Here is a 21,422-nt window from a genome sequence, read left to right as displayed (position 1 = left end):
TTTTTTTTATTTTTTGTGGTACTTACCTCTCTATTAATAAAAAGAATCCTTAGTCTAACTCCATTTATTATACATTTGCCTATAAGGTAATAGAGGTGGAATATTGAAGGAGTTGAGTGATAAATGAGGTTGATGGTATTAGATATATTTGGATGGACAAAAAAATAATTCTATCTATCATTTAATTATTTTTATTTTATTTCAGTTTATCTTTTAAATTTATATTAGTTATTATTTTAGTTTATTATCTTATTGTTTATATTTATATAATAAATTAATTTAACTAACTCATGTTTTATTTTAGTTAGACCAACCATTTATCATTAACTTCAATGTATGGTTTAAATCTTACTTACAAGATCCTAACATAAAACCTTACTAATATTAACATTTATCTATAAGACATAGAATGATATATTGATTCTGGAAAACTTGTGAGAGTCATAAATAATCTGATGTTTAAAGGGTAAATGATATAAGAAATAGATCAAATGAAATGAAATAAAGTTTCACACACAACAAAATATTAATATACTTAAAAAAAATAGGAATAGTCAGTTACTATGCATCATGTGTAGACCAAATCCAAAATGGACTCCATCATTTTGTTCCTCTCATGTGTTATTCTTTCTTAATAATGCTGCTGCCCATGTTTCACGCATCACCTGTAATTTTCATTATCTACTTCTTTTTTTCCTTTTTAAAAATAACTTTGTTCATAAACACTTTTATCTCTTCTCTCACCTTCATCTCATTTGATTTGTGCATGGAAAAGACATAATATTTTTATAATTTAATAAAATTTTCATTTTGATATATTTTAATGTAATTTTTTACATTGTTTTAGAGGGAGCATATTCATATATCTGTTATTACGGGTCTACAATATAGTTCTAGAAGTAGGTGAAGCGTCTTGCTAAGTAAGATGAATATTCAAACAACTCAAATATTTTTAATTAGATCAATAAGGTAATGATACATAATTAAATAATAAAATAAACTAAATCCATTTGACAACGCTATGATCCAAACTGAAACATCAATTTTAGTTGATAAATTATGATGCAGCTGACAACTACATATAGACATTTTTAGGTCTTTTAAATTTTATTTGATAACTTAAAAAAGTTATGAAGTTACTCCACCATTTATTAAAATATTGTTACATTTTTTATTTAATTTATTAATATCAAGGTTGATTATCTTTTAAAACATTAATACATCATTAACATTCTCAACTGATTTTCTCCAATACAAAAAAACTATCCTACTCCATAGTTAAAAAATAGTAGCAAAATCAAGAAGAAAAAAAGAATATTAGCAGAAGGACAAAACCAGAAAAAATAATAAAGGGAGCAAAAATTCAACATACAATAATCAGTAAAAACTAAGAAATATTAAAGGGAGTTTTTTTCCATTGTTTGATTGCATTGAAAAGAATGAAGGAAAGAAAAAATTAATGGGGCCCATTTATTATGTATTTTCTCCATTATTGAGAGAAAAACATGTAGAAAAAATTGTACCAGAATCGGTTGTCCCAAAGTATATCCTAAACCAATGACGATGAAATAAAAACAGAAAAAAATAAGAAATATTTAATTTTTTAATTCACATTGCATGTTTTCATTGGTTTAAGACATGATTTGGGACATACTTTGAGATATCATATATTTCATAGTACAAAAAAAATATAATTATTAATAATAATTATATTATTTTCTCTTCACTTTCTTTCCATTTTCTATCATACCAACTAACTAAAAAATCATCACATTTTCTACCCATTTTTTTCTCTTAAGTTTTCATTCCTCAACTTATCTTTTCTTCACTTTTCTTCTCTAAACCAAACACAATTATAGTTCCACCATTAATAATCATCTAAAATCTACTTTAATGAGAAAATACACCATATATCCTACAAAAAAATAAACAAGCCTATTTTCTATGAATAGAAATACATAAAAAAAAAAGTTACGCATTTTGTTTTGGTTTCTCACATATATTCTCACATTAGAAGTAATTTTGTCTGGGTCAGAAACATCAAACATATATGTGAGACTAACTCTCTCAACAAACATTTTTTCCTTCCACAAAACTCATACCAAAAACTTTATTTAAAGATAATCAAACATATATCACTTGAACTAACGTTCATTAGTAGTTAGGCATTTTAACTGAGTAAGAGTAACTATATCTAAATAAGTGGAGGTAAATATATTGGGTAGAAAAGAAAACCCAATGGATATGTCGGACAATTGATATTGGATAAGGCTGTTTGTTTGTTTGGACCCAACTAACCCGGTTCTCTCTCATCCTCAATCTCCACAAAAAAGATGCATTGCACTCACTCCACTTTCCTTTCACACTTTCAACTTTCATCAACAACATTCATTTTTTCAATTCCCTCAATTTTTCCATTTAACAATTCATCTCAACCCTACCTAAAATGTCTGAATTTCACTCTGGATAGTACTACTGTTTATTTGTTGTTGTTGTTGTATTTAGACCTATTTTGAAGATGTCATTTAGGAAAGGATTTGAGGTGTTTGGGTATGGATTGAGATCTAAATCACAGACACAGCGTGTTTCTAGTGATGTCAATTGTAGTTTGGTTGTGGTTGATGGATTGAAGCAGAGTTGTTGGGCTAATATGCCTACTGAATTGTTGAGAGATGTGCTCATCAGAATTGAGGCCTCTCAAGTTACATGGCCTTCTCGAAAACATGTCGTGGCGTGCGCCGGAGTTTGCCGCAGTTGGAGACAAATCATTAAAGAAATTGTTAAAGCTCCTCAGCTATCCACTAATTTGACATTCCCTATTTCCTTGAAGCAGGTCTCATTTCATTCAACATTTGAATTTGTTAATTCATTGCAAGGAATTTTGTTGTTAAATTCAATTTTAGATCAATTAGTTTAGTTTTATATAGTGTCACTTGATGATGACTAACTGAAGGAACTACAATCAGTAAAAACTTTGTTTGTTGTGAAGGCATGGTTTAGTGACTAGGTGTGTAGCGAATTGAATTCCGAACCCATTCCTCACTTTGAAATAGTGTGTGTAAGAAACATTGTTGAAATTGGATTAGGTTTGCAATTGAAGTTGTTCAATTGTCAGTTATAAAATTTTAATGTATCCAAGTCTCCTTTAATTAGAGTCCTGGTGATTCATCGCGTTCATGTCTGTTACGCGAAAAGAGTGGTAGTATACTATTAGCGCACCCCTCTTTGCCTAACCAGTAACACATAGCTAGTGAAGAAGCAGATCGACATTGAAACCAGACAAGTGTTGACTGTATACCCTATTATTAATAGCATGGAAGAATTAGTATTATTCAGTATTATATTGTTTTCTGGTGTGAATTTGTTTTAAGTTGCTTTGCATGCACTCCAATTAAAAGTATTCCATGTGTGTTTATTGTGCAACAAATAAAGCCATTCCAACAGCGTGAGCTGCGTGACTAATGTTAACTATCCCACATTTTATTGTTAAGCTTTAATTGTTTCTTGTTCCTAGTATTGTAAATTCTAAAGCTCTTATTATCATCATGCAGCCTGGTCCAAGGGGCTCTCTTATTCAGTGCTACATTAAACGAAACCGCAGTAATCAAATATATTATCTGTTCCTTAGTTTAAACCAAGGTGAGCGGTTGAGCGCTATCAAACATTTACGTTTAATCTGTGTGGTAAAATGCTTTCTAAACTCTGTGACACATGTTGAATTAGTAGTCATCCTTTTTTCCTTGTATCTTGTAATATTTAATATTTAAGAAGATTTCCATTTTTCTTTTCCTCTATATCCTTTGATGTGTTCATGATGTTGATTTATATAATTTGGTAGCCTCAACTGATGATGGCAAGTTCCTTCTTGCTGCACGCAAGTGTCGGCGTGCAACTCACACAGACTATATCATCTCTCTAAACTACGATGATGTATCAAGAGGCAGCAACACCTATATTGGGAAGTTGAGGTATTTTAGCTGATATTTAACATGACTTGTTAATCATAATTTTCTAGTCCTAAAATTACTCTCATTTTCTCTTTTGAATAGATCCAACTTTCTGGGTACCAAATTCACAGTGTATGATGCACATCCTCCTATTTGTGGAGCCAAAGTTGCAAAGTCTCGTTCCACCAGGCTAGTTAGTTCCAAGCAAGTCTCTCCGAGAGTTCCTGCTGAAAACTATCCTGTTGCACGTGTATCATATGATCTGAATGTTTTGGGTTCCAGGTATTGTTATGAAAAAAATCTCTCTTTTGGGTAAAGAGAATTATGTGGGATGGGAATCAGTAATGAAAATCATTGGTGACTTTTTTCTGTTATTGATTAATCCTCACTTTCCTTTACGAAAATGTTATCAGAGGCCCCAGGATAATGCAATGCGTTATGGATGCCATCCCTGCTTCAGCTGTTGAACCCGGAGGTGTAGCCCCTACACAGACTCAATTTCTCCATAGCAGAATTGATACTTCTCCATCTATCCCTTTCTTTAGATCAAAATCAACCCGCATGGAAAATCTCCAATCATTGCCTTTGACTTCTCAAAATGAGGGAACACTAGTATTACGGAACAAGTCTCCTCGGTGGCATGAACAACTCCAATGCTGGTGTCTGAACTTCAATGGACGAGTAACAGTTGCTTCAGTGAAAAATTTTCAGCTGGTTGCATCTCCTAAAAATGGGGTTTCTGAGCAGGCTCAAGAAACTGTTATTCTACAGTTTGGAAAAGTTGGAAAGGACGTATTCACCATGGATTACCAGTATCCACTCTCTGCCTTCGAAGCATTTGCAATATGCCTTAGCAGCTTTGACACCAAGATTGCTTGTGAATGATTGTCGGGATTAATTGACAGGCAGGTATTCTTAGTTCTAATAGAACAACAATGATAAGTTTACCGCCAAATACAATAACAAATAATAAGAGGCAATATTCCATAATTTTAAACTGGAACTAGTTGGTTCTGTTTAACAATTAAAATGTATGTCTGATGTGGAAATTTCATTTTGTCAATTAAAAGCTGTTTTTAATGCTCTGAGAGCTGTATAGCCATTGATCAACCAAATGTCAATATGCAAGTTATGTATTGAACAACTTGTTATAAATAAAAAATATTGAGCAACTTGTTATAATGTCGTTACGGCTACAATATTTAGGGCTCTCTTTGTAACAATGATTGTGACAAAATTACTGATTTTTCTTGGCAGGTGCTACTGCTGGTTGGAACTGCACACAGTATTGCAGGTCAGATATTGGCAATTGATTTTCTGCTTTTCTCTTAGGTCCAACCAAGCTTCAATTCATGGTTTCCTCCCCCTTCTCAACTGTATATATGTTTGTTTTTGTGTGTATTATATTTAACCATCATAGAATTTATGCTGTGCTTTTGTGTCACTTTGTAGATGACCTTTATTTTTTTTGCACGAGTTTGCTTGATAACCTTAATTAGTTGCGATTGGTGTGAGATTTCACTTGTTTCCTTTTGATGTCCTTGTTTTGCTGCTACACAAGCTTACAAAGAAATGCCAAAACTTTATGTTGGATATACGTGCTTTCTTTTAATTTGAGTATACCAGTGGTATTCCGCGGCTGTTTGAATTTACAATAATTTTTGAACCGTTAATATACTTGTGTGTCTATTATTTATACTAGCGTGTCGGCCGACACTTAATAAAAATGTAAATTTAAGAGTATACTTGTGTAATAATTGATACGGTATACACAAAACTTCTATAAATTTCTCATTTTGTGTATCTAATAATCATTATTAAGTTGTTGGATATATTTTTCATGTGTTATTGTTTTATTTTTGGTTGAGAAAGAGAGAAAAGAACGTATGGATGAGTAATAATGTATTAATGAAAAAATGAAAGCAAAATGTAAAAGTTTCCATTTATTAAGGAGGGAGGTTGAAAAGGATAAAATGAAATTTAAAAATTATGACATACATGGTGGTTACTACTTGTTTTGGCTTAGTATATATTTATTAATAGTATATATATATATATTTATTTATTTAATGACAAAAATTCATAATAAAAATAAGGGTTTTGCTAATCTAGGTAAAGAGAATTTTCAGTTGGAGTATGTTAGCATTGTGCAAGAAAATTTTTGGACAAAATTAACCCTTCTATTCAAATTGCAATGAATTTAGTAATAAGGATAGTTTTATAATTTCCATTTCAAAAAATTACCCCTCATCCCTAACCTTCTTCCCTTCTCCCGTTTACCTAATTGTCCCAAAACGCAAAAAAACCTCCATTGGCGGCTACCATATACCAACTGTTGGCATCACATCCCACCCCAAGCCCACGCCACTACATCGTCCATGACTGTCACATGTTGTTTCTTAACCCTGAAACACAGATAACCCTTCCACCACCAGAACCGTTGCATTGTTGTCAGACCAACATCCCCTTCACACAGAGATTGAAATAATCCATGATGACATATTGGCATTTTCTTCATAAGGACAAGATCCACCTGCACAAAAAATGGCAAATGCACAACTTAAATATAGCATCGTTTCATCACTTTAAGAAACAATGTGGGGAAGTATTAGGTGGTGCGACGGTGTGAGTTCGGGATGGGGCACAATACTGACAGTTGGTGTGCAGCGGCTCTGGTGGTGGAGGCGTTTTTGGTGTTTTGAGATAACCATGTTAATGGGTGAGGAGAAAGCAGGTTAGGGATGAGGGGTAATTTGTTTTAAATGGAAATTATGAAACTATCCTTATTACTAACTCTTTTACTAAATCTATTACAATTAAAATATGAGGATTAATTTTGTCCAAAAATGTTGGTGCATAATACTAACTTATTCCAACTAAAAATCATTTTTACCTAGGTTAGCAAAACTAAAGATAATTCTATTCAAATCTGGTAAAAAAGGCCACGATACACATCAATATTCTCTTCTGAACATTTGAGTATATGTAATCATATGCCATTCACACGATTAAGATTAGTTGATAATTAAATGCTAACTCGGTCTAGAAGGATAAATTAATAGATCATATCCTCCACTTGACACATACTACAAAGCACCAAAGAACCTAGTTTAGAGAATAAGAGTTGCATAATTATCATATACAACTTCACATTTGTCCATGTATTTTTGCTCTTTCTCTATTTAGCATTGTCACGCCCAACCTCTAACCTTCCAAGAGTAGGAGGAGGTGATGGAAATGAAAAGGAACCTTGTGTATACCCAATTTTAGAAAATATGACATTTGAATTGGATTTCGAAGTTTTAGAATATTACATTTTAAGGAATACATTAACAACTCTCGTCCGCCCGTACTAAGATGATATCTATTTAATGACATGAATCTATATCTTAGGCTTGTGAATATTGACGAATGAAACATTGGATTGTAAATATGAGATGGAAGAAGAGAGAAATATGAAAAGAAAGGGGAAGAAGAAGATGGAGACATGAAATGATAATGGATGGAGAAGTAATTCACATGTGAAAAGAGATTCAATCCCCTTTATTGTGAGATGTAATTTCTTCATAAAATAAAAAACAAATGGTTCATTAATCATTAGAATTAAAATGTACAATTTACAAAAGGGGAAGATACAATGTTGAAAGGTACATATGATTAACATAGACATGTTTTGGATGGAAAATTTTGAATGAAAGATTGACACATGTCATAAGGGGACTTGAGAGATTGACACCTTTTTTTGTTGGGTAGGTAATAGATAGATAGACAATACCTCACTTATTCACATTCTCATATCATTATATGTAATACATGTGTCATTTTTATTTATTGTAATTTATTAAAAAATATATTTAAGTTAAATTTTAATTATCTTTGGAAAAAAGTTAAAGTTTAATTATTAAATATTTTTTGATCAATTACAATAAGTGATAAGTGGAGTGAGATAATATTCATATCCAATTGTAAATTTGTAACAATATTATTAGACTCAAACTGGTCAATGACTTAGTCAGAGCATTGAGTCAATTAGTCATTTGTTGCATCAGTGAGATAATGATTGCATTAGTTGACTCAGTTTACATTAAAAATTCTAAAACATTCATTATATTAGCTAACATTATTTAATAACTTTATATTTCAAATTTAAAATATTTCCATACTGAATGAAATAATCAACAAAGAATTTTTACTATTATAAAATGTTACAAACAAGTTGAGAACATCATTAAACAACATATCTTTATGTTTTAATTGTAACAATAGTACATATAAATTTAAAATTTAATTAAACAACGAAAGTTCTTCTATAATATAGGTTAACAAACAAAAAATATAATTACAAATAAATTAAAAGTTTTTTCATCTCAAAATCATATTGTTTTGGTTGTTTTTTTATAAATATTTTTTGAATGATTTGGGTTGTCTAACCAGTTCGACTATCCGAATCGAACATAATCAATCCAATTTTGATACAAAATTAGTTAGATAAAAAGTTCGGACCCATTTGAATTTGTTAATTCATTGCAAGGAATTTTGTTGTTAAATTCAATTTTAGATCAATTAGTTTAGTTTTATATAGTGTCACTTGATGATGACTAACTGAAGGAACTACAATCAGTAAAAACTTTGTTTGTTGTGAAGGCATGGTTTAGTGACTAGGTGTGTAGCGAATTGAATTCCGAACCCATTCCTCACTTTGAAATAGTGTGTGTAAGAAACATTGTTGAAATTGGATTAGGTTTGCAATTGAAGTTGTTCAATTGTCAGTTATAAAATTTTAATGTATCCAAGTCTCCTTTAATTAGAGTCCTGGTGATTCATCGCGTTCATGTCTGTTACGCGAAAAGAGTGGTAGTATACTATTAGCGCACCCCTCTTTGCCTAACCAGTAACACATAGCTAGTGAAGAAGCAGATCGACATTGAAACCAGACAAGTGTTGACTGTATACCCTATTATTAATAGCATGGAAGAATTAGTATTATTCAGTATTATATTGTTTTCTGGTGTGAATTTGTTTTAAGTTGCTTTGCATGCACTCCAATTAAAAGTATTCCATGTGTGTTTATTGTGCAACAAATAAAGCCATTCCAACAGCGTGAGCTGCGTGACTAATGTTAACTATCCCACATTTTATTGTTAAGCTTTAATTGTTTCTTGTTCCTAGTATTGTAAATTCTAAAGCTCTTATTATCATCATGCAGCCTGGTCCAAGGGGCTCTCTTATTCAGTGCTACATTAAACGAAACCGCAGTAATCAAATATATTATCTGTTCCTTAGTTTAAACCAAGGTGAGCGGTTGAGCGCTATCAAACATTTACGTTTAATCTGTGTGGTAAAATGCTTTCTAAACTCTGTGACACATGTTGAATTAGTAGTCATCCTTTTTTCCTTGTATCTTGTAATATTTAATATTTAAGAAGATTTCCATTTTTCTTTTCCTCTATATCCTTTGATGTGTTCATGATGTTGATTTATATAATTTGGTAGCCTCAACTGATGATGGCAAGTTCCTTCTTGCTGCACGCAAGTGTCGGCGTGCAACTCACACAGACTATATCATCTCTCTAAACTACGATGATGTATCAAGAGGCAGCAACACCTATATTGGGAAGTTGAGGTATTTTAGCTGATATTTAACATGACTTGTTAATCATAATTTTCTAGTCCTAAAATTACTCTCATTTTCTCTTTTGAATAGATCCAACTTTCTGGGTACCAAATTCACAGTGTATGATGCACATCCTCCTATTTGTGGAGCCAAAGTTGCAAAGTCTCGTTCCACCAGGCTAGTTAGTTCCAAGCAAGTCTCTCCGAGAGTTCCTGCTGAAAACTATCCTGTTGCACGTGTATCATATGATCTGAATGTTTTGGGTTCCAGGTATTGTTATGAAAAAAATCTCTCTTTTGGGTAAAGAGAATTATGTGGGATGGGAATCAGTAATGAAAATCATTGGTGACTTTTTTCTGTTATTGATTAATCCTCACTTTCCTTTACGAAAATGTTATCAGAGGCCCCAGGATAATGCAATGCGTTATGGATGCCATCCCTGCTTCAGCTGTTGAACCCGGAGGTGTAGCCCCTACACAGACTCAATTTCTCCATAGCAGAATTGATACTTCTCCATCTATCCCTTTCTTTAGATCAAAATCAACCCGCATGGAAAATCTCCAATCATTGCCTTTGACTTCTCAAAATGAGGGAACACTAGTATTACGGAACAAGTCTCCTCGGTGGCATGAACAACTCCAATGCTGGTGTCTGAACTTCAATGGACGAGTAACAGTTGCTTCAGTGAAAAATTTTCAGCTGGTTGCATCTCCTAAAAATGGGGTTTCTGAGCAGGCTCAAGAAACTGTTATTCTACAGTTTGGAAAAGTTGGAAAGGACGTATTCACCATGGATTACCAGTATCCACTCTCTGCCTTCGAAGCATTTGCAATATGCCTTAGCAGCTTTGACACCAAGATTGCTTGTGAATGATTGTCGGGATTAATTGACAGGCAGGTATTCTTAGTTCTAATAGAACAACAATGATAAGTTTACCGCCAAATACAATAACAAATAATAAGAGGCAATATTCCATAATTTTAAACTGGAACTAGTTGGTTCTGTTTAACAATTAAAATGTATGTCTGATGTGGAAATTTCATTTTGTCAATTAAAAGCTGTTTTTAATGCTCTGAGAGCTGTATAGCCATTGATCAACCAAATGTCAATATGCAAGTTATGTATTGAACAACTTGTTATAAATAAAAAATATTGAGCAACTTGTTATAATGTCGTTACGGCTACAATATTTAGGGCTCTCTTTGTAACAATGATTGTGACAAAATTACTGATTTTTCTTGGCAGGTGCTACTGCTGGTTGGAACTGCACACAGTATTGCAGGTCAGATATTGGCAATTGATTTTCTGCTTTTCTCTTAGGTCCAACCAAGCTTCAATTCATGGTTTCCTCCCCCTTCTCAACTGTATATATGTTTGTTTTTGTGTGTATTATATTTAACCATCATAGAATTTATGCTGTGCTTTTGTGTCACTTTGTAGATGACCTTTATTTTTTTTGCACGAGTTTGCTTGATAACCTTAATTAGTTGCGATTGGTGTGAGATTTCACTTGTTTCCTTTTGATGTCCTTGTTTTGCTGCTACACAAGCTTACAAAGAAATGCCAAAACTTTATGTTGGATATACGTGCTTTCTTTTAATTTGAGTATACCAGTGGTATTCCGCGGCTGTTTGAATTTACAATAATTTTTGAACCGTTAATATACTTGTGTGTCTATTATTTATACTAGCGTGTCGGCCGACACTTAATAAAAATGTAAATTTAAGAGTATACTTGTGTAATAATTGATACGGTATACACAAAACTTCTATAAATTTCTCATTTTGTGTATCTAATAATCATTATTAAGTTGTTGGATATATTTTTCATGTGTTATTGTTTTATTTTTGGTTGAGAAAGAGAGAAAAGAACGTATGGATGAGTAATAATGTATTAATGAAAAAATGAAAGCAAAATGTAAAAGTTTCCATTTATTAAGGAGGGAGGTTGAAAAGGATAAAATGAAATTTAAAAATTATGACATACATGGTGGTTACTACTTGTTTTGGCTTAGTATATATTTATTAATAGTATATATATATATATTTATTTATTTAATGACAAAAATTCATAATAAAAATAAGGGTTTTGCTAATCTAGGTAAAGAGAATTTTCAGTTGGAGTATGTTAGCATTGTGCAAGAAAATTTTTGGACAAAATTAACCCTTCTATTCAAATTGCAATGAATTTAGTAATAAGGATAGTTTTATAATTTCCATTTCAAAAAATTACCCCTCATCCCTAACCTTCTTCCCTTCTCCCGTTTACCTAATTGTCCCAAAACGCAAAAAAACCTCCATTGGCGGCTACCATATACCAACTGTTGGCATCACATCCCACCCCAAGCCCACGCCACTACATCGTCCATGACTGTCACATGTTGTTTCTTAACCCTGAAACACAGATAACCCTTCCACCACCAGAACCGTTGCATTGTTGTCAGACCAACATCCCCTTCACACAGAGATTGAAATAATCCATGATGACATATTGGCATTTTCTTCATAAGGACAAGATCCACCTGCACAAAAAATGGCAAATGCACAACTTAAATATAGCATCGTTTCATCACTTTAAGAAACAATGTGGGGAAGTATTAGGTGGTGCGACGGTGTGAGTTCGGGATGGGGCACAATACTGACAGTTGGTGTGCAGCGGCTCTGGTGGTGGAGGCGTTTTTGGTGTTTTGAGATAACCATGTTAATGGGTGAGGAGAAAGCAGGTTAGGGATGAGGGGTAATTTGTTTTAAATGGAAATTATGAAACTATCCTTATTACTAACTCTTTTACTAAATCTATTACAATTAAAATATGAGGATTAATTTTGTCCAAAAATGTTGGTGCATAATACTAACTTATTCCAACTAAAAATCATTTTTACCTAGGTTAGCAAAACTAAAGATAATTCTATTCAAATCTGGTAAAAAAGGCCACGATACACATCAATATTCTCTTCTGAACATTTGAGTATATGTAATCATATGCCATTCACACGATTAAGATTAGTTGATAATTAAATGCTAACTCGGTCTAGAAGGATAAATTAATAGATCATATCCTCCACTTGACACATACTACAAAGCACCAAAGAACCTAGTTTAGAGAATAAGAGTTGCATAATTATCATATACAACTTCACATTTGTCCATGTATTTTTGCTCTTTCTCTATTTAGCATTGTCACGCCCAACCTCTAACCTTCCAAGAGTAGGAGGAGGTGATGGAAATGAAAAGGAACCTTGTGTATACCCAATTTTAGAAAATATGACATTTGAATTGGATTTCGAAGTTTTAGAATATTACATTTTAAGGAATACATTAACAACTCTCGTCCGCCCGTACTAAGATGATATCTATTTAATGACATGAATCTATATCTTAGGCTTGTGAATATTGACGAATGAAACATTGGATTGTAAATATGAGATGGAAGAAGAGAGAAATATGAAAAGAAAGGGGAAGAAGAAGATGGAGACATGAAATGATAATGGATGGAGAAGTAATTCACATGTGAAAAGAGATTCAATCCCCTTTATTGTGAGATGTAATTTCTTCATAAAATAAAAAACAAATGGTTCATTAATCATTAGAATTAAAATGTACAATTTACAAAAGGGGAAGATACAATGTTGAAAGGTACATATGATTAACATAGACATGTTTTGGATGGAAAATTTTGAATGAAAGATTGACACATGTCATAAGGGGACTTGAGAGATTGACACCTTTTTTTGTTGGGTAGGTAATAGATAGATAGACAATACCTCACTTATTCACATTCTCATATCATTATATGTAATACATGTGTCATTTTTATTTATTGTAATTTATTAAAAAATATATTTAAGTTAAATTTTAATTATCTTTGGAAAAAAGTTAAAGTTTAATTATTAAATATTTTTTGATCAATTACAATAAGTGATAAGTGGAGTGAGATAATATTCATATCCAATTGTAAATTTGTAACAATATTATTAGACTCAAACTGGTCAATGACTTAGTCAGAGCATTGAGTCAATTAGTCATTTGTTGCATCAGTGAGATAATGATTGCATTAGTTGACTCAGTTTACATTAAAAATTCTAAAACATTCATTATATTAGCTAACATTATTTAATAACTTTATATTTCAAATTTAAAATATTTCCATACTGAATGAAATAATCAACAAAGAATTTTTACTATTATAAAATGTTACAAACAAGTTGAGAACATCATTAAACAACATATCTTTATGTTTTAATTGTAACAATAGTACATATAAATTTAAAATTTAATTAAACAACGAAAGTTCTTCTATAATATAGGTTAACAAACAAAAAATATAATTACAAATAAATTAAAAGTTTTTTCATCTCAAAATCATATTGTTTTGGTTGTTTTTTTATAAATATTTTTTGAATGATTTGGGTTGTCTAACCAGTTCGACTATCCGAATCGAACATAATCAATCCAATTTTGATACAAAATTAGTTAGATAAAAAGTTCGGACCAATCATATGTCCAACTTATGGTTGAACGAGTCGATCTAATTGAGTTTTATAACATGATTCCTACTTTATTCTCAACTTTACTCTCATGTAATCATATGTCCAACTTATGGTTGAACGAGTCGATCTAATTGAGTTTTATAACATGATTCCTACTTTATTCTCAACTTTACTCTCATGTATACCATTTTCCGTAAATTCTCTGAATGACATCTCTTTATATTTTGTTGACAATTTGGAGGTAATAAATTATAGATAAATACTTGTGTGGAGACGAAACTATATATACGACCAATAACATTCTGATAACACATTAATATTTTAATTTTAATTAAACTAATCTTAAATGATACCTTCAACATTCATCATACCCAAAGCCCAGCCCAACCCACGTGTTCCTTATTCTGTAACACTTACGCTGATCCTTCACTCTTCTTCTTCGATGAAATTGGATCCTTCACTTTTCTTTGAAGAAAGAAAATGAGATTTAGATTCAGCAATCTGAATCCAATTTACAGAAACTATATCACTACCCTTTCCTCTTTCTCACATCATAAAACCACTAATTCTGATTCTTCTTTCATTTTTCATCAAATTCCTGCTTTCAAAATCTCCAGGAGATGGCATTTTGGTCATTCTCACAATGATCATGACCAAAACCATCTCTATCAGAAAGAAGGGGAGAATATTTTCAGGCTCGGCCTCGCTGCCGATATCGGTTTAGCTGCCGGAAAAGCATTCACCGGTTATCTTTCCGGCAGCACCGCCATTATCGCCGATGCAGCTCATTCGGTATCTGATGTGGTAACTAAAATTCAATTGCTCATAATTTTGGAACTTATGTTATGTTTTATTGATTTAATTGTTTTGAGATAATCATATATTTATTTCATGAATTTGTTATTGTGACATGTGCATTTTATTATTGTGCAGGTTCTTAGTGGCATAGCTTTGTGGTCTTTCAAAGTAGCTAATGCGCCTAGAGATAAAGAACACCCATATGGTTACTTCATTTGTATCTACACGCTACTCCATTTATCTCTTATGATACTAATTTAATGTTTCTTATATATTATGGATTCATGTTGATATTTCATGATTTTACTCATCCCGAGATGTAGCATTCGTTTGAATATGATTGGTTATATGTTTATATACATGAATGGAATGATGTCAGATATGAGAATAAGAAAATATCACATGATGCCCTCTTTACCCTCTGAAAGGTTTTATAGGTCTTTTATGATCATATTTCTCTTGCATTGTATTTCAGGAGTTATTTTAATGTGATTCCTTGTCTGTTTGTATGCATGAAGATGAATCATAATCCACATGATCCCATATATGCAAATAAAGAATGATCATATAATGCCATTGTTTCCCGTTATGTTGTTGTGACTGCTGATTACTGAATTGTGAATTCACATTTAATTTATTCATTTTAATTAGAAATTCATCCCTCTACTATCTGGTTTATATTTCTTTTATGCTCATATTTCTCTCTCATTGTATACCAGGACATGGTAAATTTGAGACTTTGGGGGCTCTTGGAATCTCTTGCATGCTATTGGCAACCGGGGGTGGCATTGCATGGCATGCTGTAGATATTTTGATGGTATGGATTGAGTATTAGAATTTGAACTTCAATCTCTCTCCCTTGCTTCATTTATTTCCATGATGAACAACAATGATGTAGCATTTTGTTAGACCACATATGAAAATGGATTCTATGTCATCCTTTTAATACTTAAAAGTCATTTTTATCCATGTGCAGGGATTGTACTCATCTAGTCCTGAAATGGTTAGCCAGGCATTGGCACATGACCATGTGCATAGCCACCAACATGGTGGACATCACCATGGAATTGATATGGATCATCCTATCCTTGCTTTGAATATGACTATTGTGTCAATATGTACTAAAGAAGGGTACTGCTATTATGCAATATATCAACATTCTCATATCAGTATTTTAAGTATTGCTTTTCTGCCTTTAGGATAAGATACAAATCAATAAGCTCGATGTGATCTCAATATCCAATTATCCATTAATAAATTCCTAAATTAAGCTTAATTGAATACATACCTGAAATTAGTAACTAAACTATTGTTGTAGTTATATTATCCGAAGTAATGCACTCTTCCTAGGGAATGTGTCACCATAAGCCATTGACCTTTTTTTCCTCATCTGATTTGGACTGAATTGAATCTTTAACTTTTGGTTGGTCTTCTAAGTTCTGACAATACAGTCTAGTAACTTAAGGTCCTTTCCTTTCTCCATATTTTTTATTGGTGGCATTTGTGCTTTAATTAAAATGTTCACCACTAGGTTTTATGTTTTTATTTTATTATTAGGGAGATCTCATATTGTATCTTGTCCAAGACTTCAGTTTTTATATGCTTTGTAAATTTGTAGGCTTTATTGGATAACAAAAGGAGTTGGTGAGAAGCAAGGTAGTGGACTGATGAAAGCAAATGCATGGCATCATCGTGCGGATGCAATTTCATCAGTAGTTGCTCTCATTGGAGTGGGTAAGGAACTTGGTTCTGCAAAAAGTTACTTGGTTCAATTATTTGGTATAATGTGCTAGTAAACTGGCCTCTGATGGAAGTTATATCACTAATCAGGTTTACTTACTTACAAAGACAATAAAAGGTGTGGTGTTAAGATTAGTGGTCAATTCTGAATCACAGATTATATTAACTTAACTGTTCTAAGTTTTTCATGGATTTTTTCAAAGTGAATGTGGTTATGTATATATTATCATTGAACACCAATGGCATATTGTTTGTTTTGATTCACAGTAACGATGGGTTTTCTGAAAGAATGGCTATTAATACTATTATTACCAAAATTGACATAATTAAAAGAACGGGTCTTCTAGTGCCTCTGAGGTCTGCGCTTAAATTTTCTTATCCAGGCAACTCACTTGATTTGGCTGAAGTGATCGCCAAGATGCGGTACTTTATTTAAAACACCTAGAATTTATTGAAATAGAGTATAGGGCGGCCCCATGCAAAAGTCTCCCAGTTGGTGAGGTTTGGGAAGGGTAAATGTACGCAACCTTACCCAAGTAAGCAAATAGTTTTCCTAGGATTTGAACTTGTGACCTTAAGGTAGACAGCAACCTTACTGTATTCTCCCCTGATGTATTAAAAAAGAGTAAATACACAATTGATGCCTAAATTATGCACTTGTATATTATCAAACAAAAAAAGGAGGATGCACGTTGCATGCCTTTGGTCTAGAAAAATGTGCTAGTGCAAGCACAATTTAGTCCCCCGAAGTTGCAAAATGTCCAACAATTTAGTCCCCGGAGTCATGAAAGCCATCTGATGGAGGGGTGAAATTGTATGCATTTCACAACTTTGGGAACTAAATTGTGCACATGCTCACTTTTAGAGACCCACTGACACAGGAGTTGCATCTTTCAGGAACCAAACTGTTAATTTACTCTAAAAACGCATATAAGAAGTACTGTGTTTTCCGTCTAGAATCCCGAACGTATTATGTTTAGGTTTTTTAATGTACTTAGTTGGAATCTTCTTTTCCTACAATACATTATCATTGTTAACAACTATATGATATTTGCATTGTATTTTACTTTCCATGACCCTGTGGTTATTTTTTGAGCAAAGCTCATCTGTAGTGCATGTATCCATTTTAAATTTAGTTCTTAAGGATTAGTTTTATAAATTTGATCACTCAAAACTTCAAATCCCCAATAGCTTGGTTCCATCATCCATTTCATGTCTAGCATCATTAACGGAAAATGCTGACCTGTAGCAGGTATGCTGATGTGACATCATAATATTTTCATATTGAAGGCTAGTATTTGTATTGAAATGCAAACTTCAAAATTTCTTTTTAGTGTCAAGTATTAGTCTGAAATGGATGGAGGGACTAGGACAAAAAAATGGCTTGTTTCTCTCTTTTACCTTCTGTTTTTCAGGTCTTCGATAATATACACTTTGCATTGAACAGGATTTGTTTCTGAATACTTGAGTCATCTATGTCTTGTGTTGTTCACACTCACTAACTACAGATTTTTTTGTCAATGTTAGGAGGGTCTATACTTGGAGTGAAGTTTCTAGATCCCCTTGCAGGACTTCTTGTCTCGGGCATGATTTTGAAAGCTGGAGCTGAAAGTGGTTACCTCAGGTAACTTTTTTATGAATATCCGTTTCTCCTCAATTTATCATAGCTTATTGTGGTGGTCTTTGTTTTTCATGAGTTTAACTGATTGTTTTATATGTTACTGAAATTGCTTTCTCTGCTCTAGTGTATCCATGTCAGTCACACACATTTTAGAACCTAAATTAGCAAGTAGGCACCTGGTGTGGCCCTCATACAAGGATAAAATAAAATGTTGAGCACACCTATGCTGGACATAGACACGCGCCAAATATTCCCGTAAATTAGATTGATTTTTTCTTGGAATTGTAGGGTTACATATATCAGTACATTGACTAATGATATTTAAATGTGACAAGTGTACTTCTGATTCCTTTAACTAAGAGGGTCTTGACATTTGCAAAACATCTTGTTTGAGAAACTCTATTTTCATTTTGGCCTGATCTCTTAATAATGAGCTCGTGACATAGGTAAATTGACAGGTCGCTTCTTTGCTACATGCCAATGCACCCAATTAAATATGATGCCTAATGTAATTATTTAATGATTCTTAATGAAAGTTGCACCTTAACAAATTATTAAGGGAATAGAGAATGCAAATAATTTAAAGTGACGTAAACATAACCCATCGTGTTTAACTTGATTCTGCCTGAACCATGGGGATTGGAAAACCCCTCCTCCAACATATCTATAGGTGACTTTGACTATGCTCAAACATCCAGATCTAATTAGCTTGTTGATTTTGATCAATCATCAGTATCATGGAATTGGTGGATGCTGCTATCCCAGCACAACATTTGGATCCTATTAAACAAACAATATTACAAGCTGATGGTGTCGAAGTATGTTCTTTGCAATATATTTTTATAGTATCATTTTTTGCATCCTTGAACGCGGCATATGATTTCTTTTTTAGTGCAATCATTTTAATTGAATAGACGTGCCTATTTGTGCTTCAATTTTTTGCATGCACTTTAACCAGGTGTTCATCGATGCTGTTTTGCATATGAAAATATGATCTTAAATTATATTCTTTGCAGTTCATTTTTTATGTTTAATTCATAAACAGGGTTGCCATCGCTTAAGAGGAAGGAGAGCTGGCTCATCTTTGTATCTTGATGTACATATTGAGGTTGGTTCCCCTGAATTTGATATTTGTCAGGCCACATGCATTATATGTCATGAATTCATGATTGGATTGCATTATGTGTCAGCCTCTTGGGCTTACTCGTTTAGTTTTACCTTGCAGGTTGATCCTTTTTCTAGTGTTAGTGCTGCACATGACATTGGTGAAAATGTTCGTCGTCATATTCACAAGTCCCACCCTAATGTGGCTGAGGTTTTTATACACATAGGTCTGTTCCATAGTTCTATAAATTTCATACATTGACCAAGACCAAATCTTTTTTGTTTGACATCACAGCTGTTTTAAATTTTATTTTATAGATGATATCATAATCAATAAATTTACTCACTACTTTTTCTTACAAAGTAAACCTTTTCTTTATGGCCACATTTACATCCAAATAATATGCTCACTTCTGAATATCATGTCTCTACATAGAAATATACAGATTATTTCTCTCTGTACTGGCTGAATAGCTTCATTGCTTATTGAACATCAACCATGATTTTTGCATGATGCATGTAAAAGCTGATGTAGGATGGACATTCCTGGCAATTTATGTGCTTTATTATATAGCCTAGTCTTCTGAAATTTATTTTGTCCCTACTAATCTCACATTTATCTTATTACCGTTGAACCATTACTCGTGCAGAAAAAATGCTAAGCCTGTTATGTGTCAAAAGGCAGAGCTGAATCTTTTTCCATTAGATCTGTTTCTGTGTCTACCGTGTTTCACAGACTACCGTGCATGGATGTGCCCAATTTTATATTCCCTCTGCCTTTATTTTCAAACAGTGATTTTTTAACTGACTTTTTGCTATTCTTAATTCTCTTATAGATCCTGCAATGTCACATGGATCTTCCTGCACAACAGATCAACAAGATAGTTGGAGTAGAAACATGGACCGGGACAGTGTTGTCCCTGCAGGAGATAGTAACATTAAAGGAATTGTTTCTAAAATCATCTCTACAAACTTTCAGCAGGTAACATCTGTTAATATACATGGTAGGTAGCCAGTGGAACATGACATGCTCAATTCAAATAAAATCTACAAGGCTATATAGTTTTTAAACTTTCATCAATGGGAGGTTCTTTAGTTTTATTGGTTAGAAGTGAATGAAATATCTTACAATGATTCTAGTTCTCTTAGGCTCTTAGCCATAAAATTTAGGCAATTAAATTGTTCTACTCTCTTACAGATCTAATGGAGGCTGAGAACAAGAGGGTTCTACCTAATTAATTTTGAAGTCATATTGGAATCACTTGTGTTTTAAATCTCTAACCATCTATAGTTGGTTTTCAGATGTCAGTCGAGCGCATAACACGCCACGTGTTTCAGGGCAAGATTGTTCTTCAAATTGAGGTTTCAATGCCCCCTGACATCCAAATTCGGTAGTTCCATTGTCCAAACTTAGCGAGTCTGATTAGTATTTGAGCCAGTTTCTCATGGCAGCTTATGTTTATTTGCTCACAGAAATGCAGAAGAAATGGCACAGCAAGCAGAAAAAGAGGTTTTGAAAGCTGTCTCAAATGTTAGTCATGTTGGCATTCAGCTACGTTTGGGCCAACCATTCCCACAGAATAGTCAAACTTAGAACAACCCATGAAATTGGAAAACATGATTTTTACAACTTTGTGCATCAATATTGCATTGCTACCGCTCAATAAGCTCATACATAGTGTGAGATAATTATATGTTTCTGGAGAGTTCAATGGAGGTGGAAGGATAAGGAGACATTGTTAAAGCTTAACAGTTTAGTTGCACCCATTGGACTTGTATTCTGTATGTTATGTGATACATAGTTCATTCTTGACGAAAACAGTGTTGAGTTCCTTGAACCCTGGAATAACACTGAATATGATTGAATAATAAAGTTGCTGAAACCTTCTGGCGACAGATTTGTATCTTGGTCCATTATAAGTTTTTATGAAAATATCAATGTTGTCAATACAAGAACCTAATCGTATGCATTAACTATATCTTGGTCCATTATAATTATGTTCTTTATAATAGTAAATATAACCTTTCTTACCTTTTGTTATACTAAAAAAAATAATCTTTGTTCATTAAATATTCTGCCCTTGCGAATTCAGTCTTACCCTAACAATA

At 32.8% G+C, this 21,422-nt stretch overlaps 3 protein-coding genes across 13 annotated transcripts; all 3 read left to right on the top strand.

The window, feature by feature from the left end:
- On the top strand, nucleotides 2,335-5,391 carry LOC109346595 (tubby-like F-box protein 3). 6 transcript variants are annotated; one of them, XM_019586241.1, is made up of 7 exons: nucleotides 2,335-2,833; nucleotides 3,552-3,639; nucleotides 3,839-3,968; nucleotides 4,050-4,229; nucleotides 4,361-4,853; nucleotides 5,051-5,061; nucleotides 5,212-5,391. In XM_019586241.1, the coding sequence occupies exons 1-5, from the start codon at nucleotides 2,519-2,521 to the stop codon at nucleotides 4,830-4,832; spliced, it is 1,185 nt and encodes a 394-aa protein (XP_019441786.1). In that variant the 5' UTR covers nucleotides 2,335-2,518; the 3' UTR covers nucleotides 4,833-4,853; nucleotides 5,051-5,061; nucleotides 5,212-5,391. The 6 variants fall into 6 exon arrangements, with proteins under 6 accessions (XP_019441786.1, XP_019441782.1, XP_019441783.1 ...); XM_019586237.1 differs by lacking the exon at nucleotides 5,051-5,061 and having other exon boundaries at nucleotides 4,361-4,852; nucleotides 5,205-5,391; XM_019586238.1 differs by lacking the exon at nucleotides 5,051-5,061 and having other exon boundaries at nucleotides 5,196-5,391.
- On the top strand, nucleotides 9,128-10,993 carry LOC109346596 (tubby-like F-box protein 3). 6 transcript variants are annotated; one of them, XM_019586248.1, is made up of 6 exons: nucleotides 9,128-9,241; nucleotides 9,441-9,570; nucleotides 9,652-9,831; nucleotides 9,963-10,455; nucleotides 10,653-10,663; nucleotides 10,814-10,993. In XM_019586248.1, the coding sequence occupies exons 1-4, from the start codon at nucleotides 9,148-9,150 to the stop codon at nucleotides 10,432-10,434; spliced, it is 876 nt and encodes a 291-aa protein (XP_019441793.1). In that variant the 5' UTR covers nucleotides 9,128-9,147; the 3' UTR covers nucleotides 10,435-10,455; nucleotides 10,653-10,663; nucleotides 10,814-10,993. The 6 variants fall into 6 exon arrangements, with proteins under 6 accessions (XP_019441793.1, XP_019441788.1, XP_019441789.1 ...); XM_019586243.1 differs by lacking the exon at nucleotides 10,653-10,663 and having other exon boundaries at nucleotides 9,963-10,454; nucleotides 10,807-10,993; XM_019586244.1 differs by lacking the exon at nucleotides 10,653-10,663 and having other exon boundaries at nucleotides 10,798-10,993.
- Nucleotides 14,420-21,205, top strand: LOC109346594 (metal tolerance protein 2). Its single transcript, XM_019586234.1, has 12 exons — nucleotides 14,420-14,854; nucleotides 14,984-15,053; nucleotides 15,568-15,665; nucleotides 15,825-15,979; nucleotides 16,467-16,582; nucleotides 18,116-18,212; nucleotides 18,943-19,027; nucleotides 19,255-19,317; nucleotides 19,435-19,540; nucleotides 20,150-20,295; nucleotides 20,616-20,704; nucleotides 20,787-21,205. The coding sequence occupies exons 1-12, from the start codon at nucleotides 14,531-14,533 to the stop codon at nucleotides 20,905-20,907; spliced, it is 1,470 nt and encodes a 489-aa protein (XP_019441779.1). The 5' UTR covers nucleotides 14,420-14,530; the 3' UTR covers nucleotides 20,908-21,205.

This window comes from Lupinus angustifolius, chromosome LG04 (assembly GCF_001865875.1).
Source record: "Lupinus angustifolius cultivar Tanjil chromosome LG04, LupAngTanjil_v1.0, whole genome shotgun sequence".
Taxonomy (NCBI): Eukaryota; Viridiplantae; Streptophyta; class Magnoliopsida; order Fabales; family Fabaceae; genus Lupinus; species Lupinus angustifolius.
Note: the sequence above shows the minus strand (reverse complement) of the source record. Positions and strands in the feature narration are given on the sequence as shown.